At 43.8% G+C, this 25,633-nt stretch overlaps 1 protein-coding gene and 1 long non-coding RNA gene across 4 annotated transcripts in view; one reads left to right on the forward strand and one right to left on the reverse strand.

The window, feature by feature from the left end:
• ccdc171 (coiled-coil domain containing 171) overlaps positions 1-12,304 on the forward strand; it is a 311,057-nt gene extending 298,753 nt beyond the window's left edge. For 2 of the 3 annotated variants that reach the window (XM_085991719.1, XM_085991707.1), the window contains one exon: positions 5,803-12,304. In XM_085991719.1, the coding sequence (XP_085847845.1) occupies positions 5,803-6,048 (246 nt within the window). In that variant the 3' untranslated portion in view covers positions 6,049-12,304. The remainder of the gene's footprint in view (positions 1-5,802) is intronic. The other variant, XM_085991681.1, reaches the window with a different exon arrangement.
• The window catches only part of LOC147124699 (uncharacterized), a 108,550-nt gene extending 89,401 nt beyond the window's left edge, over positions 1-19,149 (reverse strand). Inside the window, exon 1 of the long non-coding RNA XR_015078845.1 lies at positions 18,920-19,149. This is a non-coding gene — a long non-coding RNA (uncharacterized LOC147124699). The remainder of the gene's footprint in view (positions 1-18,919) is intronic.
• Between the last annotated feature and the right edge of the window lie 6,484 nt (positions 19,150-25,633).

The following is a 25,633-nucleotide window of genomic DNA, read 5'->3' on the forward strand; positions in this document are numbered from 1 at the left end:
GTTAATTGGGTGAAGCTGTAGAGCATGTTAGGGGCATGGTAAAGGGTTGCTAACTGACAGTTGAGTGTCAGTGAGAGCTAGTCAAGTGTGGCTGAGGAGACAGAGGCCTGTCACAAAGTTCATGTGGACTACAGCACTGTTAGAGAGCTGAAATGTGGTTTAGTGTCAGAATCTAGCCTTATTGCATGCAGACACCTCAGCTTTCACACTGTATGTGTCAACCCTTGTTACTCTTATTTCTTTTGCTCAGTGTTCCTGCATTCAAATGATTGGACAAAGCATTTCAATGTTAGGTATAACAGAGGTATGAGATCACATGGTATTCAGAGTATAATGTGGATGCAGTTATGTGGAAAATAAACAATTTCTCCACTTTTACTTTTTTAAAAACTTGGAAATTGGTTATCAATTCTTAAAGTTAAACAATCTAAGAATAAATTCTCAACACCATCTTTATATTGTACACTATACACACGTGTCATTCATAATTGAATGAAGTTGCGCATTTTCCCGATAATGCATTATTTAATTGCACAATTCTATCTTTTTAGGTTTGGGCAAAAAAGACCTGACTAGTCTTTACTATGTTGTACTATGAGATTTTAAATAAGCAGGTTGCTGAGAAGGAGAATTAAACCACACTGTTAAGTAAAAAGATAATTGTGTCAGATCAAAAAGATTGAACATACTTAACAAATTGTGGGTTTATGAGACCTACAAAATCTGCATTACTCGCTCACTTATTTAGACTGACTGACTGTATCTAATATCCACACATTGGGACCCAATCACCCAACTACCAAATCCCGATGATGTAAACTTCTAGAAATAAACACATTTCTCACCACACCAAGTCTATTTGGTAACCAGTAATTAAAACATTTCAGTGAAAGAAAATGCACTCAATCTAACATTAAAACGGGGCCAGATAGAGAAGTCTTTTTCCATCGGATATAGCCCAACGCTCCAGTATGCAAGGTAAATAGATTAGATTCAGTGTTTCTTCTTATCAAATTAAATATTTGACTAATAATTTTAATTTTACAAAATTGACCATTAAATAAAAAGATTGTGATGGAAAAAATGTTTATTTGTAAACAGGGATTTTCAGTACCAAATGGGAGAGTGGTTGATTCCACTGAATTAGTGAACTATGTAAATAGATGCATTCTTCTTTTGTTACTTTATATTTTAAAATACAAGAAATTTCTCACAACTCACTATACAGTACTGTAATGTTGGTAAAATAATAAAAAGGCATGAAGCTTTAAAAAAAATTGTTTGCATTTTGTAGTTTACCTCAATGAATTGGAGATAGCTACAAGCTATAAAAAGCAGCATATTAAAAATCTACATGGAAAGGACTTTTTAAAAGATTTACAAATCTAATAACATTTTAATGACCTGAGTAGTAACATGCTAAGTCAGTATTTCACCAAGTCTAATAATGTAAAGAGAACTTCTGTTTTACATAGCAGCAGTAGAAGGTAATCTGCACTGCAGCTCACTACAGTATAAAGATTCACCTTCGCTAAAGTGGTAAAACCTTTCATTTCAATTTGCCGTGCCATTTGGCTCATTCTTAATCATGTACACCATCAGTCTACACACAAATCTAACTGAATGTGTTTTAGCTATATTTGTAATGAATATGAACATTTTTTTTTAAATCCAAAAATAAATGATTTGCCCAACTGTAATGCAGCCTTTGCTGTTTTGGGAACATTGCAAGAGACTTCCATCTCATCTGCCTGGACAAGATTTGTTGGGAACAACTCTTGTCTGGACAGATAAGAAACAAAGTCTCTTGTGATGGGTATTAAGGGCCCTCGGTGGAGTTGCAGTTTCAGTTCCTAAATAACTTGTACCCCTTATGTGTACTCTCAGTTTAATATTCCCATTGGGTAATCGGGAAATAGAACATTTACAGTGCTGTGTTTTGTGACTCTTTTATTTTAAGAGCCTGATTTAGATTCAGTTTAGGATAATATAAAGGGAGCTATTAATATTATTTGTTATATCTGACCTGGGGATGTTTGTTAATGTCCCTTGCTGCAGAGTGGAAAATATTCTATTCAGTAGCATTATCTTTGTGGTCACATAACAAATAAACAAATCTCACATATACAGTAATAACTTTTATTGAAGCAGTGGTGGTTTGCTTTCCAATAAGGAACAAGGCACAGTATTTTTCAATAGTTATTATTGAATTAGATGGCATAACTTTTGAATTCGTTAATGCATTGATTAAAGTCTGATATCTTGTATTCTTTGTACAGTAATTGCATTTGAATATTTCAAGTCATTTATTTACAAATGTAAAACCTGTTTTTAAGAAAGAGCTTTATTAAAGTGGCCTCTGGTATCTTTTTCAAATGTCCATTTTTTTGCTGTTGATTATATGATCATAGTTATAAAGTTTAATATATTAATTGCATGAAAGGCAAAACCATGTATTTTGTTTGAACATTAAAGTTAATATATTTTTGTTGCATTTTTTGTATAGCTTCATATTTTGTAATCCACTATTAAAATAATTACTGTTAATGTTAATCCTGTTACAAAAATGAGTGGTATTTTTTGATTTATGTTTCAAAGAATTGTTTGCTTTTACTATACTGTGTGGACAGGATATTAAATAGTACCAAGAATCAGCAGAAATGAGGACGTTGCTTAATGACACAATTCTTCAATTAGCCTAAGTAAAAGTAACTGGTTTCTTTCTGTAATGTACCAAAGTTTATGTAGAGCTTAGCCACATAACACCATGATTTATGATCAAAATCAGTAGAACTCCCCTAAAACAGATCAATCTTCAGAAATTCATATAGTTGAAATGTTACCATTTACGAATTCCTCTATCAAATAAAATTTTAAATATATAACTATAATTTTTTCATCATTCAACAATTCACAACATGGGGTGATTTTTTAAAATCATTCTGTGGATTATAACCTGCAGTCACTGGCTTTTAAAGCCATGGCCACAACTGTCCAGCTTAAAGAGCATAGGCAGTAGTTATAAAGCGAGAAACTATTTTTGCACCATCTCCGGTGGAAGAAAAGGAAACTCGTGTGGAACCAGCAGGCAATACAAGTGCTCAGAATGACTGATGAGTATAGCATAAGTCTGTCAGTAATTATAGAAATGAAGTAAAAAAACAGTTACAAAATTTTAGAATTTGAAATCTTATATGGATTTCAAGATAAATTCTACCAATTAACTTTTAATTTTATTTGAAGTTTGCAAATTGTGGCTCACGTAGCTTTAATTGAACTTATTAGAATGCAAAAAGTGGTGAAAATGTTCGCAACCAGAGAGACTGAACCAAGATTCTGGCACTGAGTCAACTGTGCAAAGGACATTAACATTGTTTTCAACCTCACCTCATTCCTAGTGAATAGTCTGGTTTAGCAATTAGTAACTGAAAAAGTTTAAAGTGAAATCTTAATCATCTATTGCTCACTTTGACATGATGGGAATTGTTAACTGGCATTCAGAAACATTGTTGTGTCTGACAATAGAAATGCTTGTGGAAAGAGGGGATGGCTGATCTGAATAATTACTGCCAGCAAATGTAGACAGTACAGTCTGTAGAAATCCTTATGGCCTCTCCACTTTCCATGTCATGATCTCAGAGGGGCAGAAAGGATCACATTGCATATATGATTATAAAGAATTCTGCTGGGTTGAATCATCAAATGACTTGGTTTTAAACATCTGTGTGGATTTATCATGGTGGAGTGGGTAGATAAGTCTGACTTGTAAGTTAGTCCTCAAGATACCCCATACAGCATACTGCGAATGTACAAAACATGCATTTTATTATTGTGTGCAATAATGTGCTTTTAAACAGAAGGTACCTGTACAAAACTGTCTCAAAGACAAGTCAGATCAAAATAAAATTGACAAACTGTTATCTAGAGGTAGGATATGCATGTAATTAACCCTTTCACTAGTGTACAGAATGCCTCTTGAGTGACGGTGAGTGATCCAGTTTCTCCTGTTCTGTTACTTGATGTGAAAAAGTATGTTTAAAAAAAACCGGTGCAATTCAAAAAAAAGTTTAACAAACAAAAGTGACATTTTAAGAATTTTGGAACTTTAGTGCTGTAATAAGGGAACAGAATTATTTAAAATGATTGTCCCATTTAAATCATTTCAGGAAACAACCCTAAAAGCAAATAAGGTACATGCCGAAGTGACTTGTTTTTTTGAAATATTTGCTCTTGTATTTAATTGAGAAACTGTTTCCCCCAGTTGAAATCTGGCAAATCTTCAATACACATAATAATGTCAACTTCAAGCTCATCGATCTTGTCATAATGCAAAATCTTGCCAGAAAGGCCTAGAAATGTAGTGCGAATGTATGTGCGACCACAAATGGAGATCTGAAAATGTACTCTTAAGTTTGTACTTCCTTTGTTCAACTTACCATCTTTCACTTAGCATAGTGGGAGAAAAGTCTTGAAACGTATTTGTCCAGAGCCCACAGTAAATGTTTTTGTAGAAACCAAATTGTACTACTTGGAAAAATACCAGGGAATATTTTTGTAATCTAATAAGTATTGAAATCGTGCAAATGGAATGGAGATAATTCTTTTGGTAAGAAAAAACAAAAGATTGTAAAGCGGTTTTGGTATAATTTTACAGATGTAAAGAGATGATACTGAAGAGGTTATAATTAAAACCCTTTTTATTTACTAATTTTGTATTAAAATATTTTCAACTACACTAAAGGCAGTCTGGCCAGATATAGTGTTCTGTACACAAATTAGCTGTGAAAAGGTAAATGTGTACTGAATGCCTCCATGCAAAGTTCATAGAAATTATACTCCTTGGAAAAAAATCCTCCCAACAGACTGAAAAACATTCCTCCTTTACTCCGAATAATGCCTTCCAGCTTTTTACCTAGATGTCTCCTGTTGTGGGAGGTTTCATTTTTCTGTTACAGGAGCTCTAAATCCATTTTTAAATGGTTCATTGGAGGCTAAAACCTGGTCCATTCCTCTGACTGTTACTGATGGTGCTCTTTTATTCATTTGCCAAAACCAGAATAGGCCTTGTCTAGATGGCCATGTTGGGCACCCATTGAAAAATGTTATTTAAAAGATGTGTTTTATAATATTTCTATGTTAAACGGGGAACCTGAAACTGGAATGAATTTCCTCTCGGCTTTTCCCACTGCACCAACATAACTTTGGCGATGTTTGGCAGAAACCCCGTTAAAAACTGATGTTACTACGGTGTAGCAGGAGAAGCTACGCGGAAATACACCCCAATGCACGTTGGTATCAGAGACTTTATTGTATCGTATCATTACGATGAAGATCTGTTAAGTAGATTTTTTTCACCTCTCCCCTTCCATCCTCAAAAAGTGTTTCAGTAAGAACATTGTGCTTTTTGCTGTAATATACAGGATATGGAGTGAGAGATTCGAGAGCCATAATATTAAGGTTCTTGCTCTGGAAAATTGCCATGTTTATTGTAACAGATTATTAGTTTGTTTAACATTCTGGAAATTTGCTCTGCTTACAATTTCTATCAACTTTATAAACAACTCCCTGCTTTGCTATAAGTATAATTACATTCCAATGTATGCAAATTTGCCAATTCACCTTTTTACACCAGCTGATGTTCTCATTTTCTTCAACGGGAAGGACAGATATGCATATCACAAAGCAGGTTTCTAGATTCATCCTCGCTGCACCTCATTGCACTTTTGCTTTCAATTGTTATTTGATTTTCTGATCTTTTATGTGTTTTCCCCCCCCCCCCTCCCCATTCTCCTCTTCATGCAGCTGTTCGGGACCCGGTTAGACCCACCATTCACTTGCCATTCTCAAATGATCTTGCCACATGAGAAGAATATCAGCCAGGACTTTGCACCCTTGCAGCTGGAAATGGACACCTCAAACAGCTTTCTGAGAGACACACCAGGGAACAGCAGACTGCGTTCCCGCTCCTCATCCTACTCTCTTCACGTTAGTTCGTCCACTGGATCCTTGAGACCAGTACAGAATGGCTTCTATAATACATTTAGATAACAATTCTAAAGTCTATTTTCATGCACTTGTCTGAATTAAGTAAACAACATCTCTCTTCAAATGAGGGCAATTATAAGCAATCCTGTATTTGTGTTATAGCCTTCCAAAACCACTCAAATCCCTATTTAGGCATGTGTGTATGGTCAAACAGTTCCTGTTACGTATGGTTATTATTTATGTTTGATTTAAATTTTTTATTGAATAACTATATTTTTAAATGCAAAAGAATGACACATTTTAAGTAGTTTTGCATAGGCTTAAAAATCAATAAGCCATTTTAGTCTCTCTATCAAAGTTTTCTTTATACATGTCTGTTTTAAAGTGGGATGCAGCACTTTAATAGGATCGCTAAAGCTATTTGAAATGTATACCAATGATTCCTGTCATTTCATGGCAGCCCTGCCATGGTTCACTGAGCCCCCTCTTCTCTCTTGTCAACTGAACTGAAGACAAGCATTTAGTTGCAAACTTTAAACAGGTTGTGCAGAGCTGAAATTATGTGACTGGTTTTTCTCTGCACAATAATGTCACTCCTGGTCAATGTGAGAAGGTCAGATTGCCTCTCACTGAGCTACATGATGATAGCATTGCCCAGTTGAACGTACTGAGTTAACTGTTGGATCTGGTCCCTGCAGGCCCTCAACCTCATCCTCTTATCAGTTATTGTCTGATAAGGAAAGGTGAAACAACTGTGCTGGGAGGACTGGAGATGACATGTTTATGTACTGTGCAAGGTCAGTTCCTGAATGAGTGTCACTATTGCAACTAATCCATTTAACATGTTCTCAAAGACTTTTTGAAGTAATTGCTACTTTGGCCTTTGTGGAGCAAAGAGAGACTGACTTAGTAGCCTGGAAACATTGCAGTTAAGATAATCACACTGACCCCGAGCCATGCTCCAGATGCTGACTTGCACTCCAGAACTCCAATGCTGAATTTTGGCACTTTGATACCAGATGTGAAGTTTTACAACAGTGTAAAACTGTGCCACTGTGTCCATCCTGCCTCTCAACAAGCACACATATAGATTGCCATTCCTTTTTATGGAAGTGATAAGAGTATACCTCCTATTTTCCACCCCCACTCCCACCCCACTCTCTCATCTGAAGGGAAATGTATTGGAACATGATGTTATAAATGGGAGCAAACAGAAAGGTGGGAGGATTAAATCAAGAAAAAAATAAAAACAAGAATGTACATTTTTTTGGAACACCTCCCCCCCCCCCCCCCCCCCCCCAAAAAAAAAAATTGCACAGAATGAAAACGGTAGCTGTTGTCCTGTATTTTCTGCTTTGTAGCACACAAAAGTAAAAAGCACACGTCAGGCCAAGATGTCAGGGAGTTGACATGAAGCCCCTGTGACATTTCAGCTCGAAAGAGCAAGTGTCTCGCAACCAACTGGTCAAATATCAAATAATAGGTCAGGCAGGAAGGAGCTGAGTGCTAACCACAAGGCGGTTTCTGGTAACATCTTTGACAAGCTTTTAGGTGCCTGCAATTTATGAAGTGATTTTCAGTTGGTCATCAGCATATAGTCCCTTGTTTAATGCTTTCAATAGATCAGTTATTGACATTGGTTAGAGTCTTTAACCCCTTAAGCATAAGCATTAGTTTCACCAGACTTCGATGAGGAATTTGTTTCAATGAAAATAAATATTTGGACCAAGTTTTTTTTTAAACTTGATTACAAACTCTTTAAGCAATTGAGGAGTACAGTGCTGTTTTTGCACAGTCACTGAGAGGTAACATAAAATTTAATTTGTTTTTGTTTTCAGCAAGACCATTTTTATATATATTCTCACTAGCACAATACAATATTCATTATCAAGTTATTGAAATATTGTGGAAAATGTTTTATGCAAAATGTTTCAATCTGCAACCAAAAATTATTTAATCATCAAAGAAGCAATAGCTGTACAGTAAGAATATTCAATAGGAAAAATAGTTTTACATTTCTAACTGTGTCTTTCCATATGCAGAATAAATTTCTATTGTCACTTCATTGCCCTTTTCAATTCACTAGACAAAAAGTGGCAACAAGTATGAAGTGGCAACAATAGGGTTTGGATATAGTTTTACCCGAGGGAAACATTCAAAATGAATCATTTTGCAATAAAATCATGGTAAAAATAAGCTCCTCAGTTTTTGCAGACACCGACAGCAATTTATGAATATTTTGATGACAATCTCCATTTAGCTCGAGCTAGGGACACATACCTCACTGCTACAAAATGGGAGGGTAAATGTGGGAAAATTTTGTCTGTCAGAGATATATATTTAAGGTGATCAGTGAGTTGTGAGAAAGAATTGTAGGATCATTAAGTGGTAGAAGTGAGTGTTGTTTCCAGCTTCGTCTTTGCCACTCCCTGGACTGCTGGAGAATATCAAAACAGCCTTTTCCAACTAAATTGCAAACACACCTTCCTTGCTAGATCACCAGCAAAAATGACCCCATCCCATGCCCCTGGATTGGCGAGCTTACCAAAGGTACCAGAGAGTAGAGGTACATACCCAGTATTAGACTAGGAATTAGACACATTCCAATAAGCCACCAGCAGTTTAAAAAAAAAATCTACCCTGTGTTGCTGTGGCTCTAGAATAAATTGTAGCTAATCTCTAGAAACTACCGTGAGACCTTTGGGAAGGATTTTGATTTGGCGCCAAGCAGGAGCAATATTGGCGATACGCTAGCCTAACGCTGTGGAACCACCTTACGGTTTCGAGCCTCATTAACATTGAGCTGCGGGTACCAAACGGGGAAACCCCCACTGCAACTCACCCGTTTCCTGTGAGGGGAAAATTGAGCAGCTGCAGCATACCGCAGGTTGGTAAGTAAGGCCTGTGGGGGTGGGGGGGAGCGAGGACCGGCTGGCAGCAGGCCAGCAGATTGTTTCTGGGGACGGAAGAGCAACCCTCCAGGTCCCACAAAAACCTTTTTTTTGAAACAACAAAAAAAAAACCTTTGTGGATTTTAAGGGCTGCTAGTTAGGTCTCTCAACGCCTGGAGAACCGGGCCATGCGTGCTCAGCCCTTTTCTCTTTGAGCGTTGAGGACCCCTATTTGCATAACTAAACAGCGCTGGGCATCTATTTAAAGTTGATTCAGGCAGGCAAATGGGTGCATGAGGTTCCCACCAGACTTTCAAGGGTCGGTCACCTGTTTCAAGCAACAAACCAGTTGAAAGCCTCCTCCCTTGATTCTAATGCCAGGACAAAGAAAATAAGAAGTGCGCACAGAAACCTCTGGAGTTGTAGGTACAACCAGATGAGACGTGCAAAGCGCCAGCATAACTTGGGAGAGTCAGAGAAAGTAAACCCGAAATTGGACCGCATTTAGTGAATTAACGAATGTTGTGCCAATTCAGGATTACTTTAAGTTTGCAGTTCAGTTCGATACTCAATTCTAGCAAGTGGAAAGTAACCATAAAATGTTATAATAAGTGGAATGTCCTGAGTTCTAATCTAAATCACTGACTATTAAATAATGTGTATTTTGGAACCTATGTACTTACTGAATTTCTAGTTATTGTATTAAAAACTAAAAATTCCCCTCCAGGTGCTTTTGATTTGATTTCCAGGACCTGCATAATCTTCACTTCATGTCAGTGATTACTTCAGATGGTTTTCTTTATCTACGTAAATATGTAATTGTATGCTTTGGTTGTTATCATCAATTATGGTTAAAATGTACACTGTGTTTTATTTGTATTTATGTATTTTTATATGGATAGTAGCATGCATTTTTTTGTAATTTTATATAGGTGTTATTGATTTTGAAGCTATGATGTCTTTTACTATTTGTCTGGATTCCGATCATAATTCTTCACCATGGCATTTTATACTCTGGTGCTGATAATTGCACAATAATGACGAGCCTGCACATTCCTGAGCACCAGCAGTAGTTAAGTTAGTTAACAACAGCGCAGCAGGTTAATCCACAACGAGCAAGATAGTGGTAATGCCACTTTGCCATCCTAATCCAACCCAACATTTTAGGTTTCAGTTCCCCAATATAATGTCGTTGGACATCGAGACAGTTAAAACCATGATCATGACCCAAATCATATTCTCAGCAGGAGAAGCTGTGGGAGCAATTCCTGTCTTCAGGCGTAAATCAGATCTAGATTGGTTTGCATTGTTTTAAGACCCACAGGAATCTCTTGTGCAAACAGCACTCAATTTTCCAGTCTGTCCTCATTTGCAAAATTATTCCAAACTCCAGGTGCAAGCTCAGTGGGCCTGGGGATAGCACCATTGGGAGGAGGAGAAAATTGTGTGCAAGTCGAATTTAAAGCGATGGAGACAATTAAAGATGAGTGTCACAATGAGGGAATAAAAATTTAGGAAGTTTCTGGAAAGCATTAAAAGACATCTTAACCCATCAACAACCTTTTCCAAGGCTGAAGGAGCAGGAGACTAAGCAGGACCAGCAGGAATGGAAAGGAACCCCTAGGTGCAGGCAAGTGACAGCACAGCTCAGTACCCATCCTGCTCTTTGACAGCTGTTGAAGTCGAGGTGATGCTACATGAGACAGGGAGACCTGTCCCTAAGCCTTCGAACTTTGGCAGGGTCGGTAGAGGTCCCAGACCCAGACGGGTGCATTTCGGCACTTTAGCCAAGATGCCCGACCCTGCAGATTTACAGGGCCTGTATACATATTCAAAAAATGGAAAATTTATGAGTTCATTGTCAAGTATTCAGATTTTAGTCTGATCGGAAAATCTACTCTTCCGTTCTGATCTGTAAGTTCTGTTGCTGTCAAATCAGAAAGGACCACCTACTGCAATGTTGGTTGTTAATGTTGAATCAAGACTGAGAGCTGGCATTCAATCCATTACAAGTAAAACACTTGCTATAATTATGTATTAAATGCAAGATCAGTGAAAGTTTATTAAAAAAAAATAGAAGGCTGGCGCGCATTGGTGCTATGTCGATTAGAAAGTGCTGGTAAATTTAATGCTTCGGGTCAAACGAGCCTCAGAATTGATTTAAGATTCTTTTGCTTCTGGAGCAATGGCCCTGAAATTGTGTTGGCAGCGTAGCTAAGGAGTACGCTGTCACCTCCGAACGAAACCCGCATTACCTCGTGCGAAGCCCCAAGTGAAAATTTGCTTTGAAACGCTGCGGAGTTGTGAGCAGAGTAGTGGCCCACGGATCCCAGGGGTGCACCGTTGTGCATAAGTGTACCTGGGATCATGTGGGACAGTGCTCCTTTCACTAGCCAATCAGGAAACAGAGAACGTGTATTATGCAGTTACCACTTGTAAATTAAATGGTGTGCGTACAGTACTTAGCTTTAAAAAGCACAGAAAATACTTTGGAGTAAGTACAGTTATTTACTGGAAGACTGCAAGATTTTTTTAAAAAGATTAGAACTATCTCAAACCGAGCCTTTACATCTGCCTGGTAGGTTCTTTTACGTGTTAATTTTTAATTATTATACAATTTTCTCATTCCTCCTCCCCTTATGCTGTGCAAACAGGCTCCTGCACCTGTTCGGGATTTAGCACATGCAGAAATACCGAACATGCAGTCAATTTCAAAAGCGGTATGATGGCGTACTCTGAGTACGACCGCAAATTCAGGGCAAGGTGTGACATCTACAATGTAATGGATCAACATACACACTCGACAATATATGTACGATTTTTGTATATACACATACTAGCAAATCTCCCGTGGTATTGTTAGGGGTGAGTCAGAGATTACGCTACTTTTTCTGCGTAACATACAATATATTGTCGAGACCACCGATTTTAAGGTGATTGAATATGTCAAGTTGTGTTTTTATTAGCGTATTATTGGAGCATCAGTGATATGTACAGGTTGAATTCTACAATAATGTGCATATTTGTATGGAAAATAAATCAATGGCCTTGATCACTATTAAATATTTGATTATAGGTCATTTTAATCTCTTTGTTATACTGTTCTTTAATTGTCCAAATTCCTTTAATTTTCAGTTATACACAATCTTCCTGTCCCACCATTCGTCTGCTTTTTAGGTCCATCAGAACGTTGTGGTAAACCACTTTTATCGTTCACTATCGTTACACTATAGTTATCACTGTTATATCATTACTCTATGGTTATCACTGTTCACACTGTTGTATCACTATACGAGGTCGCCTCTTGTCACGCTGTTATACCTGGGCTGACCACTGCTGACTCCGCCCACGGCTCCACCTACCTGCCCAGGTATAAAGGTGGTCGACTAGCTGGTATTCCTCCTTGTTGGATCCGATCACCCACGAGGGTGGGCTCTGTTATTTAGCCAATAAAAACCTATAGTTACTTTCTTAACTCGTCGCTTTTCATTGGATAAATTGATAGGTATATCAATTTTATTGGCTAAATTTTAAAATGTCATTACTTGAGCAGCCAAACGACCAGCCAGACGCCCAGCTACAACAGCCACAGCAGCCGGCTTGGCTGTGAGCCCTCCGACCACCGTACCTGGATCTAAACCCACAGGCAGCAAACTCAGCCCTCGACTTCGAACACTGGCTCAGCTGTTTCGAGTCCTACCTGGGAGAATCCGGCGTGCCTCAGAAATCCAAGCTAAGAGTTCTGACCGCCCAAGTGAGCCCTAAAGTATTCGCACTCATCCGGGACCTTAAAACATACGAGGACGCCATCAACCAGCTGAAACGACAGTGCCAGAGCCCGGTAAATTCCATGTATGCCAGACACCTCCTAAGATCCCGCCCGCAACAACCAGGAGAGTCTGTAGATGAATTTTTACAGGCGCTACAAGCACTCGGCAGGGACTGTAACTTTAAAGCGGTAACGGCGGCAGAAAATACTGAAGACAATGTCCGCGATGCCTTCGTGAAAGGCCTGCGGTCCGACTACTCACGGCAAAGACTGCTTGAAGCAAAGGACCTCGACCTGGACAAAGCTGCAGCCCTCGCTCGCTCCCTAGAAGTGGCCCATCGGGACCTCGAGGCATATTCCAGGTACTGTAATTTGCGACCCTGGGACTCGGGACCGACCCCGACCGCAATACCCCCCGCAGCACCCCCCCCTGGGACCTACCTCAGCGTCGGCGTCCCGGACCCGATCGGGACCGCCACCCCCGGTACCGGCTGCGACATCGGACCCCCGCGATCGGGCCGCCGGCTGCTTCTTCTGCGGCCAGGCGAAACACCCGAGGGCGCGCTGCCCAGCCAGAAACGCGACCTGCTCGAGCTGCCTGAAGAAAGGCCACTTTGCAAAGGCCTGCAGAGGGAGATCAACAGAGGCCAGCAGTGCCTCATGCGAGCTGTGGGGGCGGCCATCTTCCATCAAGGCCACAGAGGCCAGCATCCCCACATGTGAGCCATGGGGCGGCCATCTTTGATCCAGGCAACCGACACCAGCAGTGCCTCATGTGAGTTGTGGGGGCAGCCATCTTCTCCGCCATTTTGTCCAACCTTGTGGGCACCGCCATTTTACCCACCACGCTCGACCGCCACCGTGCCTCCAGACCCGACCACCGCCTCACCCGCAGACGACAGCAACTCGCTCAGCTATACACTAGCCTCCGTCACACTGGACCAAGCCCGCCCGCACCACCTGTCCAAGTCCATGATGGACATCAAAGTAAACGGCCACGCCACGACCTGCCTGTTCGACAGCGGAAGCACGGATAGTTTCATCCACCCAGACACGGTGAGCCGCTACTCCCTCACGGTCCGGCCAACGCTCAACCGGATCTCGATGGCATCGAGGTCCCACGCCACAGACATCAGCGGCTACTGTGTTGTGACCCTGTCGGTTAAGGGCACGGAGTATAAAAATTTTAAACTCCTCATCCTGCCCCAGCTATGCGCTGCCGTCCTACTAGGTCTAGACTTCCAATCCCACCTCCAAAGCGTCACGCTAGCATACGGCGGACCCCTCCCCCCACTCAGTCGACAACCAACAGATTTTAAACCGCCCACTGCGTAACACCTGCGGCCTATCCACCCTCAAGGTCCCGCCACCTTCCCTGTTCGCCAACCTCACCCCCGACTGCAAACCCGTCGCTACCAAGAGCAGGCGGTACAGCGCCGGGGACAGAGCTTTCATTAGCTCCGAGGTGCAGCGTCTCCTGAAGGAGGGCATCATCGAGGGGAGCACCAGCCCCTGGCGTGCCCAGGTCGTGGTCGTTAAGACCGGCAATAAAAACCGCCTGGTCATTGTGGTAAACCACTTTTGTCGTTCACTATCGTTACACTATAGTTATCACTGTTATATCGTTATCACTGTTCACACTGTTGTATCACTATACGAGGTCACCTCTTGTCACGCTGTTATACCTGGGCTGAACACTGCTGACTCCGCCCATGGCTCCACCTACCTGCCCAGGTATAAAGGTGGTCGACTGGCTGGTATTCCTCCTTGTTGGATCCGATCACCCACGAGGGTGGGCTCTGTTATTTAGCCAATAAAAACCTATAGTTACTTTCTTAACTCGTCGCTTTTCATTGGATGAATTGATAGGTATATCAGTCATCGACTACAGCCAGACCATAAACAGGTACACCCAGCTGGACGCATACCCCCTTCCCCGCATATCTGATATGGTCAATCAGATCACACAATACCGAGTATTCTCGACCATCGACCTTAAGTCGGCCTACCACCAACTCCCTATCCGCCCTGGGACCGCCAGTACACCGCCTTCGAGGCGAATGGCCGCCTCTACCACTTCCTTAGGGTCCCCTTCGGCGTCACCAACGGGGTTTCGGTCTTCCAAAGGGAGATGGACCGGATGGTTGACCAGAACGGGCTGCACGCCACGTTCCCCTACCTAGATAACGTCACCATCTGCAGCCGCGACCGGCAGGACCATGATGTTAATCTGGAGAGATTCCTCCGTACGGCCCAACGGCTGAACCTCACCTACAATAAGGAGAAATGTGTGTTTAACACCTCGCGCCTTGCTATCCTCGGCTGTGCAGTAGAGAACGGAGTCATCGGCCCCGACCCCGAAAGAATGCGCCCCCTCATGGAGCTACCCCTCCCCCACTGTCCAAAGGCACTAAAGAGAACCCTGGGGCTCTTCGCCTACTATGCCCAAAGGGTGCCCAATTATGCGGACAAAGCCAGACCCCTCATGAAGTCCACATCCTTCCCCCTTACGGAGGAAGCATGCGCAGCCTTCTCCCTCATTAAGGGAGACATTGCCAAGGCCACAATGCACGCAGTGGATGAGTCCATCCCCTTCCAAGTGGAGAGCGATGCATCCGACTTCGCCCTAGCCGCTACCCTTAACCAGGAGGGGAGACCGGTGGCCTTCTTCTCAAGGACCCTACAGGGCCCTGAGATCCGACACTCGTCGGTCGAGAAGGAGGCCCAGGCGATTGTGGAGGCGGTACGACGCTGGAGGCATTACCTGGCAGGCAAACGATTTACCCTCCTCACCGACCAGCGTTCGGTCGCTTTTATGTTTAATAACAAGCTGAGGGGCAAAATCAAGAATGACAAGATCTTGAGGTGGAGAATCGAGCTCTCCACCTATGATTATGATATCTTGTACCGGCCAGGTAAGCTGAACGAACCCCCTGATGCTCTTTCACGAATTACATGCGCCAGCGCGCAAATTGATAGACTTCAGACCCTCCACAACGACCTCTGCCACCCCGGAGTCACCAGACTTTACCACTTCATTAAGGCCCGCAACCTGCCCTACTCCATCGAGGAGGTCAGGACCATGACCAGGAACTGCCAGACCTGTGCCGAGTGCAAACCGCACTTCTTTAGGCCGGACAGAGCAAGCCTGATCAAGGCCACCCGCCCCTTCGAGCGCCTGAGCATCGACTTTAAGGGGCCCCTCCCGTCCTCTGACCGCAATGTGTACTTCCTCAACATTGTTGATGAGTACTCCCGTTTCCCCTTTGCCTTCCCCTGCCCAGACATGACCAGTACCATGGTCATTAAATGCCTGAACGACCTCTTCGCCTTGTTCGGGTTCCCAAACTATATACATAGTGACCGGGGCTCCTCCTTCATGAGCGAGGAACTCCGTCAGTTCCTACTAGCGAGAGGTATTGCTGCAAGGAGGACCACCAGCTACAACCCCCGAGGGAACGGGCAGGTGGAAAGAGAGAACGCGACGGTATGGAAGGCCGTCCTCTTAGCCTTAAAGTCTAAGGGCCTCCCAACTTCCCGCTGGCAGGAAGTCCTCCCGGTAGCGCTGCATTCCATCCGGTCACTACTGTGCACGGCCATTAATGCCACCCCCCACGAACGAATGTTTGTTTTCCCCAGAAAGTCGACTACAGGAACCACGCTACCAACCTGGCTGACCTCTCCGGGGCCCGTCCTGCTGCGAAAGCACGTGAGGGCCCATAAAACGGACTCCCTGGTCGAGCGGGTGAACCTCCTGCACGCCAACCCCCAGTACGCCTATGTGGCATACCCAGACGGGCGGGAGGACACAGTCTCCTTACGAGACCTCGCACCCTCGGGCACTCCTGAGACACCACCGTTACCCCCCCCCCCACCACCCCCCCAATGCCACCCGAGGTAGACGGCATGCCGGAACCCCACGAGCCTTCGCCGACCACGCAGACACCAGCATTAACACCGGATAATGCAACACCGCCGCTGCGACGATCAGAAAGGCTTACGAGGCTTCCGGACAGACTGACATACCAGAACTGGTAGTACACTTCACCCCGCCGGACTCAAATCTAAACAAGGGGTGAATGTGGTAAACCACTTTTATCGTTCACTATCGTTACACTATAGTTATCACTGTTCACACTGTTGTATCACTATACGAGGTCGCCTCTTGTCACGCTGTTATACCTGGGCTGACCACTGCTGACTCCGCCCACGGCTCCACCTACCTGCCCAGGTATAAAGGTGGTCGACTGGCTGGTATTCCTCCTTGTTGGATCCGATCACCCACGAGGGTGGGCTCTGTTATTTAGCCAATAAAAACCTATAGTTACTTTCTTAACTCGTCGCTTTTCATTGGATAAATTGATAGGTATATCAAACGTATACCTCAAGTTATTCTAATAAGCTGCCAGAGAATTGGTGCAAACAACCCACTTCCATTTTATTTCTGTCTGTCTAAAACATACCAAATAGTCATTCTGCTGTAAATAATGACAAATAAGGAAAATCTAGACTTGTATCCTTTGGGGGAGAAATTCGGTTCGTTAGCGCCTGGTGGGGCACTAATGAAGTAGTGCTGGGGCGAGGTGAATCTAGCGCCGAACGCCAAATCCAGTTGTCCCTTAGTGCCGCTGGTAACAGTTAGCGCCTGGGGCTTTAGCGCCAGGAAGATCGTGACGTCAGTGAGTGTTGCGCACTCACTCAGCACCCAATCTGCCAAATTGATTATCGCCCCCTGCCTTAGTGCCTCTGACGACGACAGGGAGAGGAGGCGAAGCAGGCGGATGGCGGCTCCAGGGGCGCTATTTAAAGGGATGAGTCGCAGCTGTCAGGTTAGTGCTGTTTCACTGCCTCGTCAGTTTGTGATTGAATTAATCTCTTGCACAGTCATTTAAAGGTTCTTTAGTAGCAGGAGTGTTGTGGCTACTAAAAATTTGTTACATTTATTCTGACAAAATTTCAAAGTGCTACACATCGTTACATTATTGGGGGCAGTACTGGCAGTCGACCTCTCCTTCCAGGATCTATGGCAGAGGGAACGCAGGCAGCGAGAAAGATTGCAAGATATGGCCAAAGGGAGGAAGAGGGCCATCAGGGCTCTCAACAGGAGGCCTTACCCTCCGAGGCTATTCCAAGAGCACTTCTACCTCCAATTAAGCGAGGAACAGTGTATTAGAAGGCTCCACTTCAGCAAGAATGTGGTCACCAAACTCTGCCACCTCCTACAACCAGACCTCGAGCCTCACATCAGGTCGACCACGGCTTTCTCAATGGCAGTCACGGTCACCGTCGCCCTCAATTTCTTTGCCAGCGGTTCCTTTCAGTCTGTAACAGGAGATATAGCAAACCTCTCGCAGTTCGCTGTCCATCGCTGCATCTGGGAGGTCACAGAGGCTCTCTACAGTAGGAAAAGGGACTACATTTGCTTCCCCATCACCAGAAAGAAGCAGGACGAATGTGCATGTGGCTTTGCCAGGATAGCGGGATTTCCCATGGTACAGGGCACCATTGACTGCACCCATGTGGCTTTGCGGGCACCGCATAACAATCCTGAGGTCTTCCGTAACCACAAAGACTACCACTCACTAATGTACAGTTGGTGTGCAACCACAGACAGCGAATCGTCATTGTGAATACCCGCTACCTTTGCAGCAGCCACGATGCCTTCATCCTGCACCAGACCGGTGTGCCAGCACTCTTCCAGCCACCACATCAAGCTTGCGGCTGGCTGGTCGGAGACTAGGGCTATCCACTCTCCACCTGGCTCATGTCTCCCCTCTGCAACCCCAGCACTCCTGCTCGGCAGTTATATAATGAAAGCCATGCTATCACCAGGAGTGCACAAGCAACAGTTCCACTGCCTTGACCGCTCAGGAGGAGCCCTCCAGTACTCATCGGAGCGGGTGTCCCATTTTGTCGTGGTCTGCTGTATGCTCCACAACTTGGCCATCATGAGGGCCCAGCCCTTGCCACCAGGGGTTGTGGGACCACCTCAGGAGAAGGAAGAGGAGGAGGAGGAGGAACAGGAGCGAGGGAGGAGACAGCCACTCAATCAGCCTTCTGGAAGGGCGGTCCGTGACCGCCTCATCAGACTGCAGTTCCAATAAATTAAACCCCAGATCCTCATTGCTCACCATATCCCCATCATGCCATCCCTGTTGCAGGCCATATCACAGCACAAAGCTGAAATGAGAGACACCATAAAATCATCCCAAGCCAATTAAATTTATCAATAATCAGTAAACACATATTTACAACAACAATATTAGCTACTCACCCTTGTGTAATCCCTTCGTGCCCCTCATTACAGTGCCTTTGCTTACTCTAGTGCTCCTACGAAGTGTTGGCCCAGTGGCTGCAGCACGGTGGGTGGAAGGCTGCTGAGTGTCCATGCGGGAGACTTCAGATGGCCTTGCAGGGCGCCCTCAATCAGCTCTGGGCCTGGAAGGCCTGGCTGTAGACTGCACCACCTCAGCATAAGCAGCAGCAGTCTGGGCTGGCTGGATGACGGGCAGCAACAGGAGCAATGGCGGAGTGCCAGTGGTGGGAGCAGGAATGCTGTCATCCTGAGAGACGGCAGCAGGTTCCTGCTCCACTGACACTCCCCCGGAGCAGCACCTCAGCATCCCTAGCAATTTGTTGGAGCACAGATTGCTGGCCTGCTGCGACACCGTGAAAGTCCTGGTGGACGGTGATCGACCCAGCCATGATGGCAGCAGTCAGAGCTTGCGTGGCATCAAGCTGAGACTGCATGAGAACAGTTTGAGACTCGATGGCAGCAAGCATAGACTGCATTACAGCACTAAGATGCTGCGTGGCTTCTGCCTGTGCTGCAATGGAAGCTGCGACATCGCCCATCACACGCGACATGAGGTCTGGGTCACCACGGTCTCTCTGGGAGTCCACCATCCTTTGCAGACTGCAAGTGATGGGCTCCATGTTATGCGCAGAACCTTGTGCGATGTTGGAGGCGGACTCTTCCACGCTCCTTACCATTGCCGAGAGGCTCTCGGACACCCTTGCCATTGCACCTATCATCTCTGTGTGCATGCTCATCACCCTTCTTTTAAAGGCCTCCCCATCGAGGTCCTCATCTGAGTCCTGTGCAGCAGAACTCGCCCTCCGGGGAGCTGGCCCCCGAGCTACCCTTTCCCCCTGGCCTTGCTGCAACGCGCTTGCCCCCAGTGCATCACCCTGTGCAGATCCCGCTACTATACTAGCCTCTAAAGAACATGTGGTGCCAATATCTGAGCTGGTGCCTGCGGGTGAGACATGCAGTGATGCGGTGTGTTCTTCGTCCTCCTCCTCTTCCGCCTCACTCTCTACGGTGCCCTCGGACAAGCTGCTCAACTGCTTGCTCATTATCTGAAAGCATAAAGGCACAAGAGTCGGGTTAAGGTGAGGGGAGGGGGGCAGGAAGGGAGAAAGGCATGCGTGCAGCATGATCAGCTGGAAAGTGGGAAAGGCTTGTGGGGTGAGGGGGAAGTGGGATGAACATACCATTGTTCCCAAGGGGATCAACATCACTGGCGGCCACGGAGCCCATGATCTGGTGTCCAATGATTTACAGCACTCATTCCTCCAGCTTAGAAAATGGTTGGGTGTCAGATTGTCCCCTGCCTGTGTGCTCCTGCTGTCTCCTGTTGTGAGCAAACTTGGCCTGCAAGAGAAAGGAAAGTGTGTGTGTGAATGTGGAGCAATGTATTTGGGAGATGTGCCTGCCATAGTTGAATAGCTGTCATTGTGTGCAAGGTGTGAGTGTTGGTGGGTAGAGATTGTTGGTGGGTGAGTGCTAGGGGTGTGGTGCTTTGGGCGGTGTGTGAAGACTGTGGTTCAGATGGTGGTATGTAGCATTTGTTGAAGCATTCACTCACCCTGACCACCCGAGTGAGGTCGTTAAATTTTTTCCTGCACTGTGTGTGGGTCCTGGGGACCACAGTGCTGCCCTCCACATGCTGGCCTACCTCCCTCCACTTGGCACGGAAGACTTGCAACAATGGCCTCCTGCCACCTGCCGGGTACAGCACCACCCTCCATCTCTCCACAGCGAAGACCAACACCTCCAATGCCTGGTCGCAGAATCTGCGAGCTCTCTCCCTGGGTCGTTGATCTGCCATAATGACACCTCCTTCAGTGGTCCAGTTCCTTCTCCTTGGCCTTCTGCTGCTTGCTGAGACAGCTGCAGAACCAGCAATGCTGAGAATGAGGTTCTGCAGCATGATTGAACCTCCCCTTTAAGAACTGGAAAGAGCCTGTGGCAGTGATGACTAGCGATTAGACTGAAATTGCTTAGCGCTTTGAGTCTACCACCACTGAGCTAGGCCATTAGTGCTTGATTTAATGCTCCCAACCTTTCTTTGAACGATGACACTGAATTTAGCATGCAGCGAGATTCATTAGCGCCTGGCGCTAAATCTCAAACTTTTCAGTAGTGCCCATTCCTGGACGATAATAAATTTCGCCCCCTTTATGTTTCTCTCTCCTGATACCGCGCATCATCTTTTGTGTTAACTGGATCAGCAGTCTCCACACTGGTGGATGAGGTATCAATATTATTTTCCTCCCAGTGGGGATGTGTCTCATCCATTGGGTGTCGAGATTGGGAACTCGTTGTGTGAGGAGAATTAATGGACACAAGCCCTACTTCCTGACACGTCTCTGGCTTAGCGCATTTGTGAACCAATATATTAGAGTCCAAGATTCCTATAATTTCAATTGCCTGCATGTTTAAAGTGGCAAACCACTTTAATTCATTTGTAAAGAGATGACATAATCATGCAAACTGTATTATCTAGTGTCTGTCACATGATGCCAAGATCTTGAAAATGATCTACAGCTCTTCTCCCTCCTCCCCCCCCCCCCGCTATGCAAAAAACTTTGTGGATAACACCCCTTTAATATTGCTGTTCGGAGGCCTGCTTCTGTTTCTCCACAGTTAGCGGAATAAACTAATTAGCATTATTTATACCAAGCATTTTAATTTGGAACAACTGCAGATTGGGGATTCAAATGAGCTAACAGTAGCTGGGTGATAAGGGTGGTCATAAAAATGAGAAAATCATGTTGAGATTGAATCCTAAAATTTTGTCTGCAGCAATCTGTGTATCTATGCTTGTGATCCCTGTGTTACCAGTAAAGATTCTGAGGTAGTACATACAGTGCTTCCATTGGAACAGGTCAGATATTTATACCTTCTGTAAAACATTCTAATGTTCATGAAATGAAAAAAGCTTTCATCGGATCTCAAAGATTTTGTTAACACAAAGACAATTCACTTATGTGCTTCTTCCTTCATGTAACATCAATGAACTCATTGCTTTCATACTTCCAACTTGCACCCATCAGCAGATCGATACACATTTTTATCCTACTTCCTCTTTTTGTGTCACCGAGATAGCATTAAGGTTATGCTTCGTGCGTAGTTCCAAGGGATGGTGCCACTAATTTGGTCACAATAAATCACTAAACCAGCATTATCAGCCCTCATTTATCTGTGCATCAGCAGTTTCTATAGATTCCAATTTTTATCAATGTACCGAATTACCCATTCTGGCATGCCACTTTGCTGTCTTGTATTTCATTCAGAATGTACATTCAAGTCTCATTGAAATCCAGACATGAGAATGTAATTTAGGGAGAGGGGGGAAAAGCCTTGGTTTCATGAAATGTGTTTGTGGTTTAGCAGATTGTAGTTAAATTATTAAGAGCTTAGATTATGATACCAACATCTTATTGTACATCCATATTGATTTGACAGAGTGCACATTAATAAAGATGACCTTTTAAATTGTTTTAGTGATTTGAATTGGAAAAGTATATTTTGTGTTGGTGCAAAATAAAAAAGAATTCTAATGTGGTTTATGAAAACTATCCTCTGACTCTTATGAGGACATTGTTAAAAACTGAACAGTGGCTTTGGAAAAAAAATGTATAAAATGTAAAAATTAAACTGTTGAACTATTGATTTTTAAAAATACAAACCATAATATGTTAGACATTTTCAAAGCTTCATTGTATGTCTAGAAATCAAAAATGCTTGCATGATAAAGGAATTCTATTTGAAAACAGCAGTCAAACTACAAACATCACATCAAGTAAATGGAAAAGAAAAAATATTTTAATGGTGAAATAGAAAAAATATGAAGTGACATTTAGTCTTGGATCAGTGAAGTCTCACTTTGCAACATGTGAATGGTTCTTTGATAGAGCACGTTTAATAGTACTGGTGACATGTGGAAAATTATCCAGGTATCTTACATTAGTCTGGTTTTAAAATTGAATTACATGTTATTTTGCGTTACTGCTGACCTGCCCTGTCATGTTTCATCCATTTTATCAAGCTGTTCAGTATCATCTGCAACAGCCTGTCAGCAAAGCAGAGGGGGCCATTACAGACAGGTTGTATTCTGGTGTAAAGCAACATGATAGAAGCATCTTCAGGTAAGACTACACAGAATGTGCAGCACCAAAACAGGCCATTCGGCCCAACTGGTCCATGCAAGTGTTTATGCTTCCTCCCACCCTACTTCATCTAACCCTATCAGTATATCCTTCTGTTTCTTTCTCCCTCATGTACTTATCTAGCTTCCACTAATTCAAAGTGGAAATATTCTGATACAAATATTTATGCCTCTGTTGATAAGAACAGGTGTAGGCCATTCAAACCCTCGAGCCTGTTCCACCATTAGATCATGACTGATCTGTACCTCAGCTACATTTGCCTGCCTTTGCTTGATACCCTGACCTAACAAAAATCTATGACTCTCAATCTTGACCCCCAGCCTCAATGCCTTTTGGGGGAGAGGCATGTTGGAGGACAGCTTGATCTGATCTGACCATTGGCCTCTATTAATCTGTGATTTTACTGCCCTTTTACAACACATTTAATTCAATTGAATATAAAATTAATTTCTTTGTTAATCTCTACCTAGCAACCACACACTACATGCTATAAATGAGAAAAACACAGAAGGACTGAATTATCACAAGGCTAATTTGTGACACAAGACTATGTGGCCCACTTGAGCTTGAGTTTATAGTTAATGCAGTCTAGCATCTCTCAGTAGCACATGGTGTGGTGCTCACTATTTACCCTGAATTTCTGAAGAGTACCTCAAGCTGTTGTATTCAATGAGCAGAACTGGCTATGGCTTGGCCTAGTACATACATAGAAATACAAAAAAGTTACAACTTGAAAACCGGCCATTCGGCCCAACCAGTCTGTGCTCGAATTTACCCTCCAAGCAAGCAAATAGTTCCAATCACATTTACCTGTCCTGTTCCCATATCCCTTCAACCCCTTTCCCTTCATCTGCCTAGCCAATCTAATCTGGATCGTTGACCTAGGACTGAATTTTAATGGGGAAACTTGGGAGAACTGGTTTCCCGCAGGCCCTGCCGATATTAATGGTAGGGATTAATTTGAACGGGAAGCCTCTGTTTCCCACCCGCAGCCAGCCAGATTGAGAGGAGGGGGGGGAGGCAGAGGAGCGGTGGGGGGGTGGTGGGAGGCCTAGGAGGGCCAACTCGGAGGCCTGGGGAGTGATTGGAGGCTTCATTGGGGAGGTCTCCGATCGTGGGGGTAGGTTAGGTAGGGACCCTGAATCCAGGAGGTAAGTGTAAAGGCACTTACCTCCTGGATCCAGCAGTCCTCGCCTTGCTTTAGCTGGCAGGTTTCACAAGGTGTGCAAAACCCAACCAGTTAACGGTAAATACAAAATGGAGGTTGAAGAGGCTTCCAGCCTCATTCTAATATTTAAATAGGCGACCCACCTCCTGACAACGGATTGGCTGCCCCTCCCACCTCCGTTAAAACGGGAAGTAGGTGGGTTGGAAGCGAGTACAGGTCGGGATTCACATTTTTAACACTTTAACTACCCCCACGCCTCCAACCCACCTTTTTTTAGGTTAAAATTCCACCCTAGTTTTTTCTCAACCATTAACCCTGGTACTGAATTCCACAGTCTCATAACTCTAGTGTAACAGCCTCATAACCACAGTGTTTTGTGTGTCATAAGAAAACTTCACTAGTTTCTACCGAATGCTGTGGATTACTGTCCGAGACGCTCTATTTTAGAGTTCTGACTTGCTATGGAAGAGCTCTCGACGGTACTTGAGAACTCAGCAAGGAATTGTGGGAGATATACCAATTGTATCATTGAACTTTTACTTGCCTGCCTCTTGAAGTTGTGTCTCACTTGGGGCTAAAAATGTGTAACCAAAGGTGACTTCCCAATCTCAAATGTGCTTGTAAGGGAGTTGAGTGGAAAATAGATACTTTCATGCACAGAAAGGGAGAGAAAATTAGTAGGCAAGTCACCCCATAGCGTTCATAGTTACCGCTTAGCCGATAGCTTAATAGCAAGATTGACGAAGGGTCATGAACAGATCCTACAGCCACCATTTTGGCCAGGTAATAATGGTGCTTAGCAAAAAGGAAATACATGATAAACTCAGGAGAGGAGAAATATTTTTATTTTTTAAAAGGAAAAGTTACTAAAGTATGTGCGAAGCTACCTGGGACTTTTACAGCCTACTGCCAAATATGCTGCACTGCAAGCAGAGGCACACAACAATGTTAACAATGTTTATTTTCTTTCTTGTAAGTAAGGAAAGTAGACAACATGGGGCCTTTAAGAGTAACCCCTTTGGCAAATGCTGGGGATGTGTTTTAACTCATTAGAAACAAAAAGAGAAGTACTATTATTTTCATCACATTCTTTTCATGACTTCTCCCCTTTAAGGGTACTAGTAGAATAGGAATTGTTCATTCTTACCAGTTGCTGTCACAGAATGAGTCAGATACCAAGTGGCCCATGAATCACAGGCCACAAAGCCACCTCCCAACTAAAAGCCCCACAAGTGAATACATTCCTTTAAAAAAAAAACACAAAACCAAAAACTATTCCCAAAGAAAGCATTTGCTGGTAATGTTCCTAGCAATCTGAGTCATCTGATTTAAATTCTGTTCCTGTCCCCAAATGCCTAAACA

This window comes from Somniosus microcephalus, chromosome 1, assembly GCF_052327205.1.
Source record: "Somniosus microcephalus isolate GS21.2 chromosome 1, FLI_Smic_1.0, whole genome shotgun sequence".
NCBI classification, from domain to species: Eukaryota; Metazoa; Chordata; class Chondrichthyes; order Squaliformes; family Somniosidae; genus Somniosus; species Somniosus microcephalus.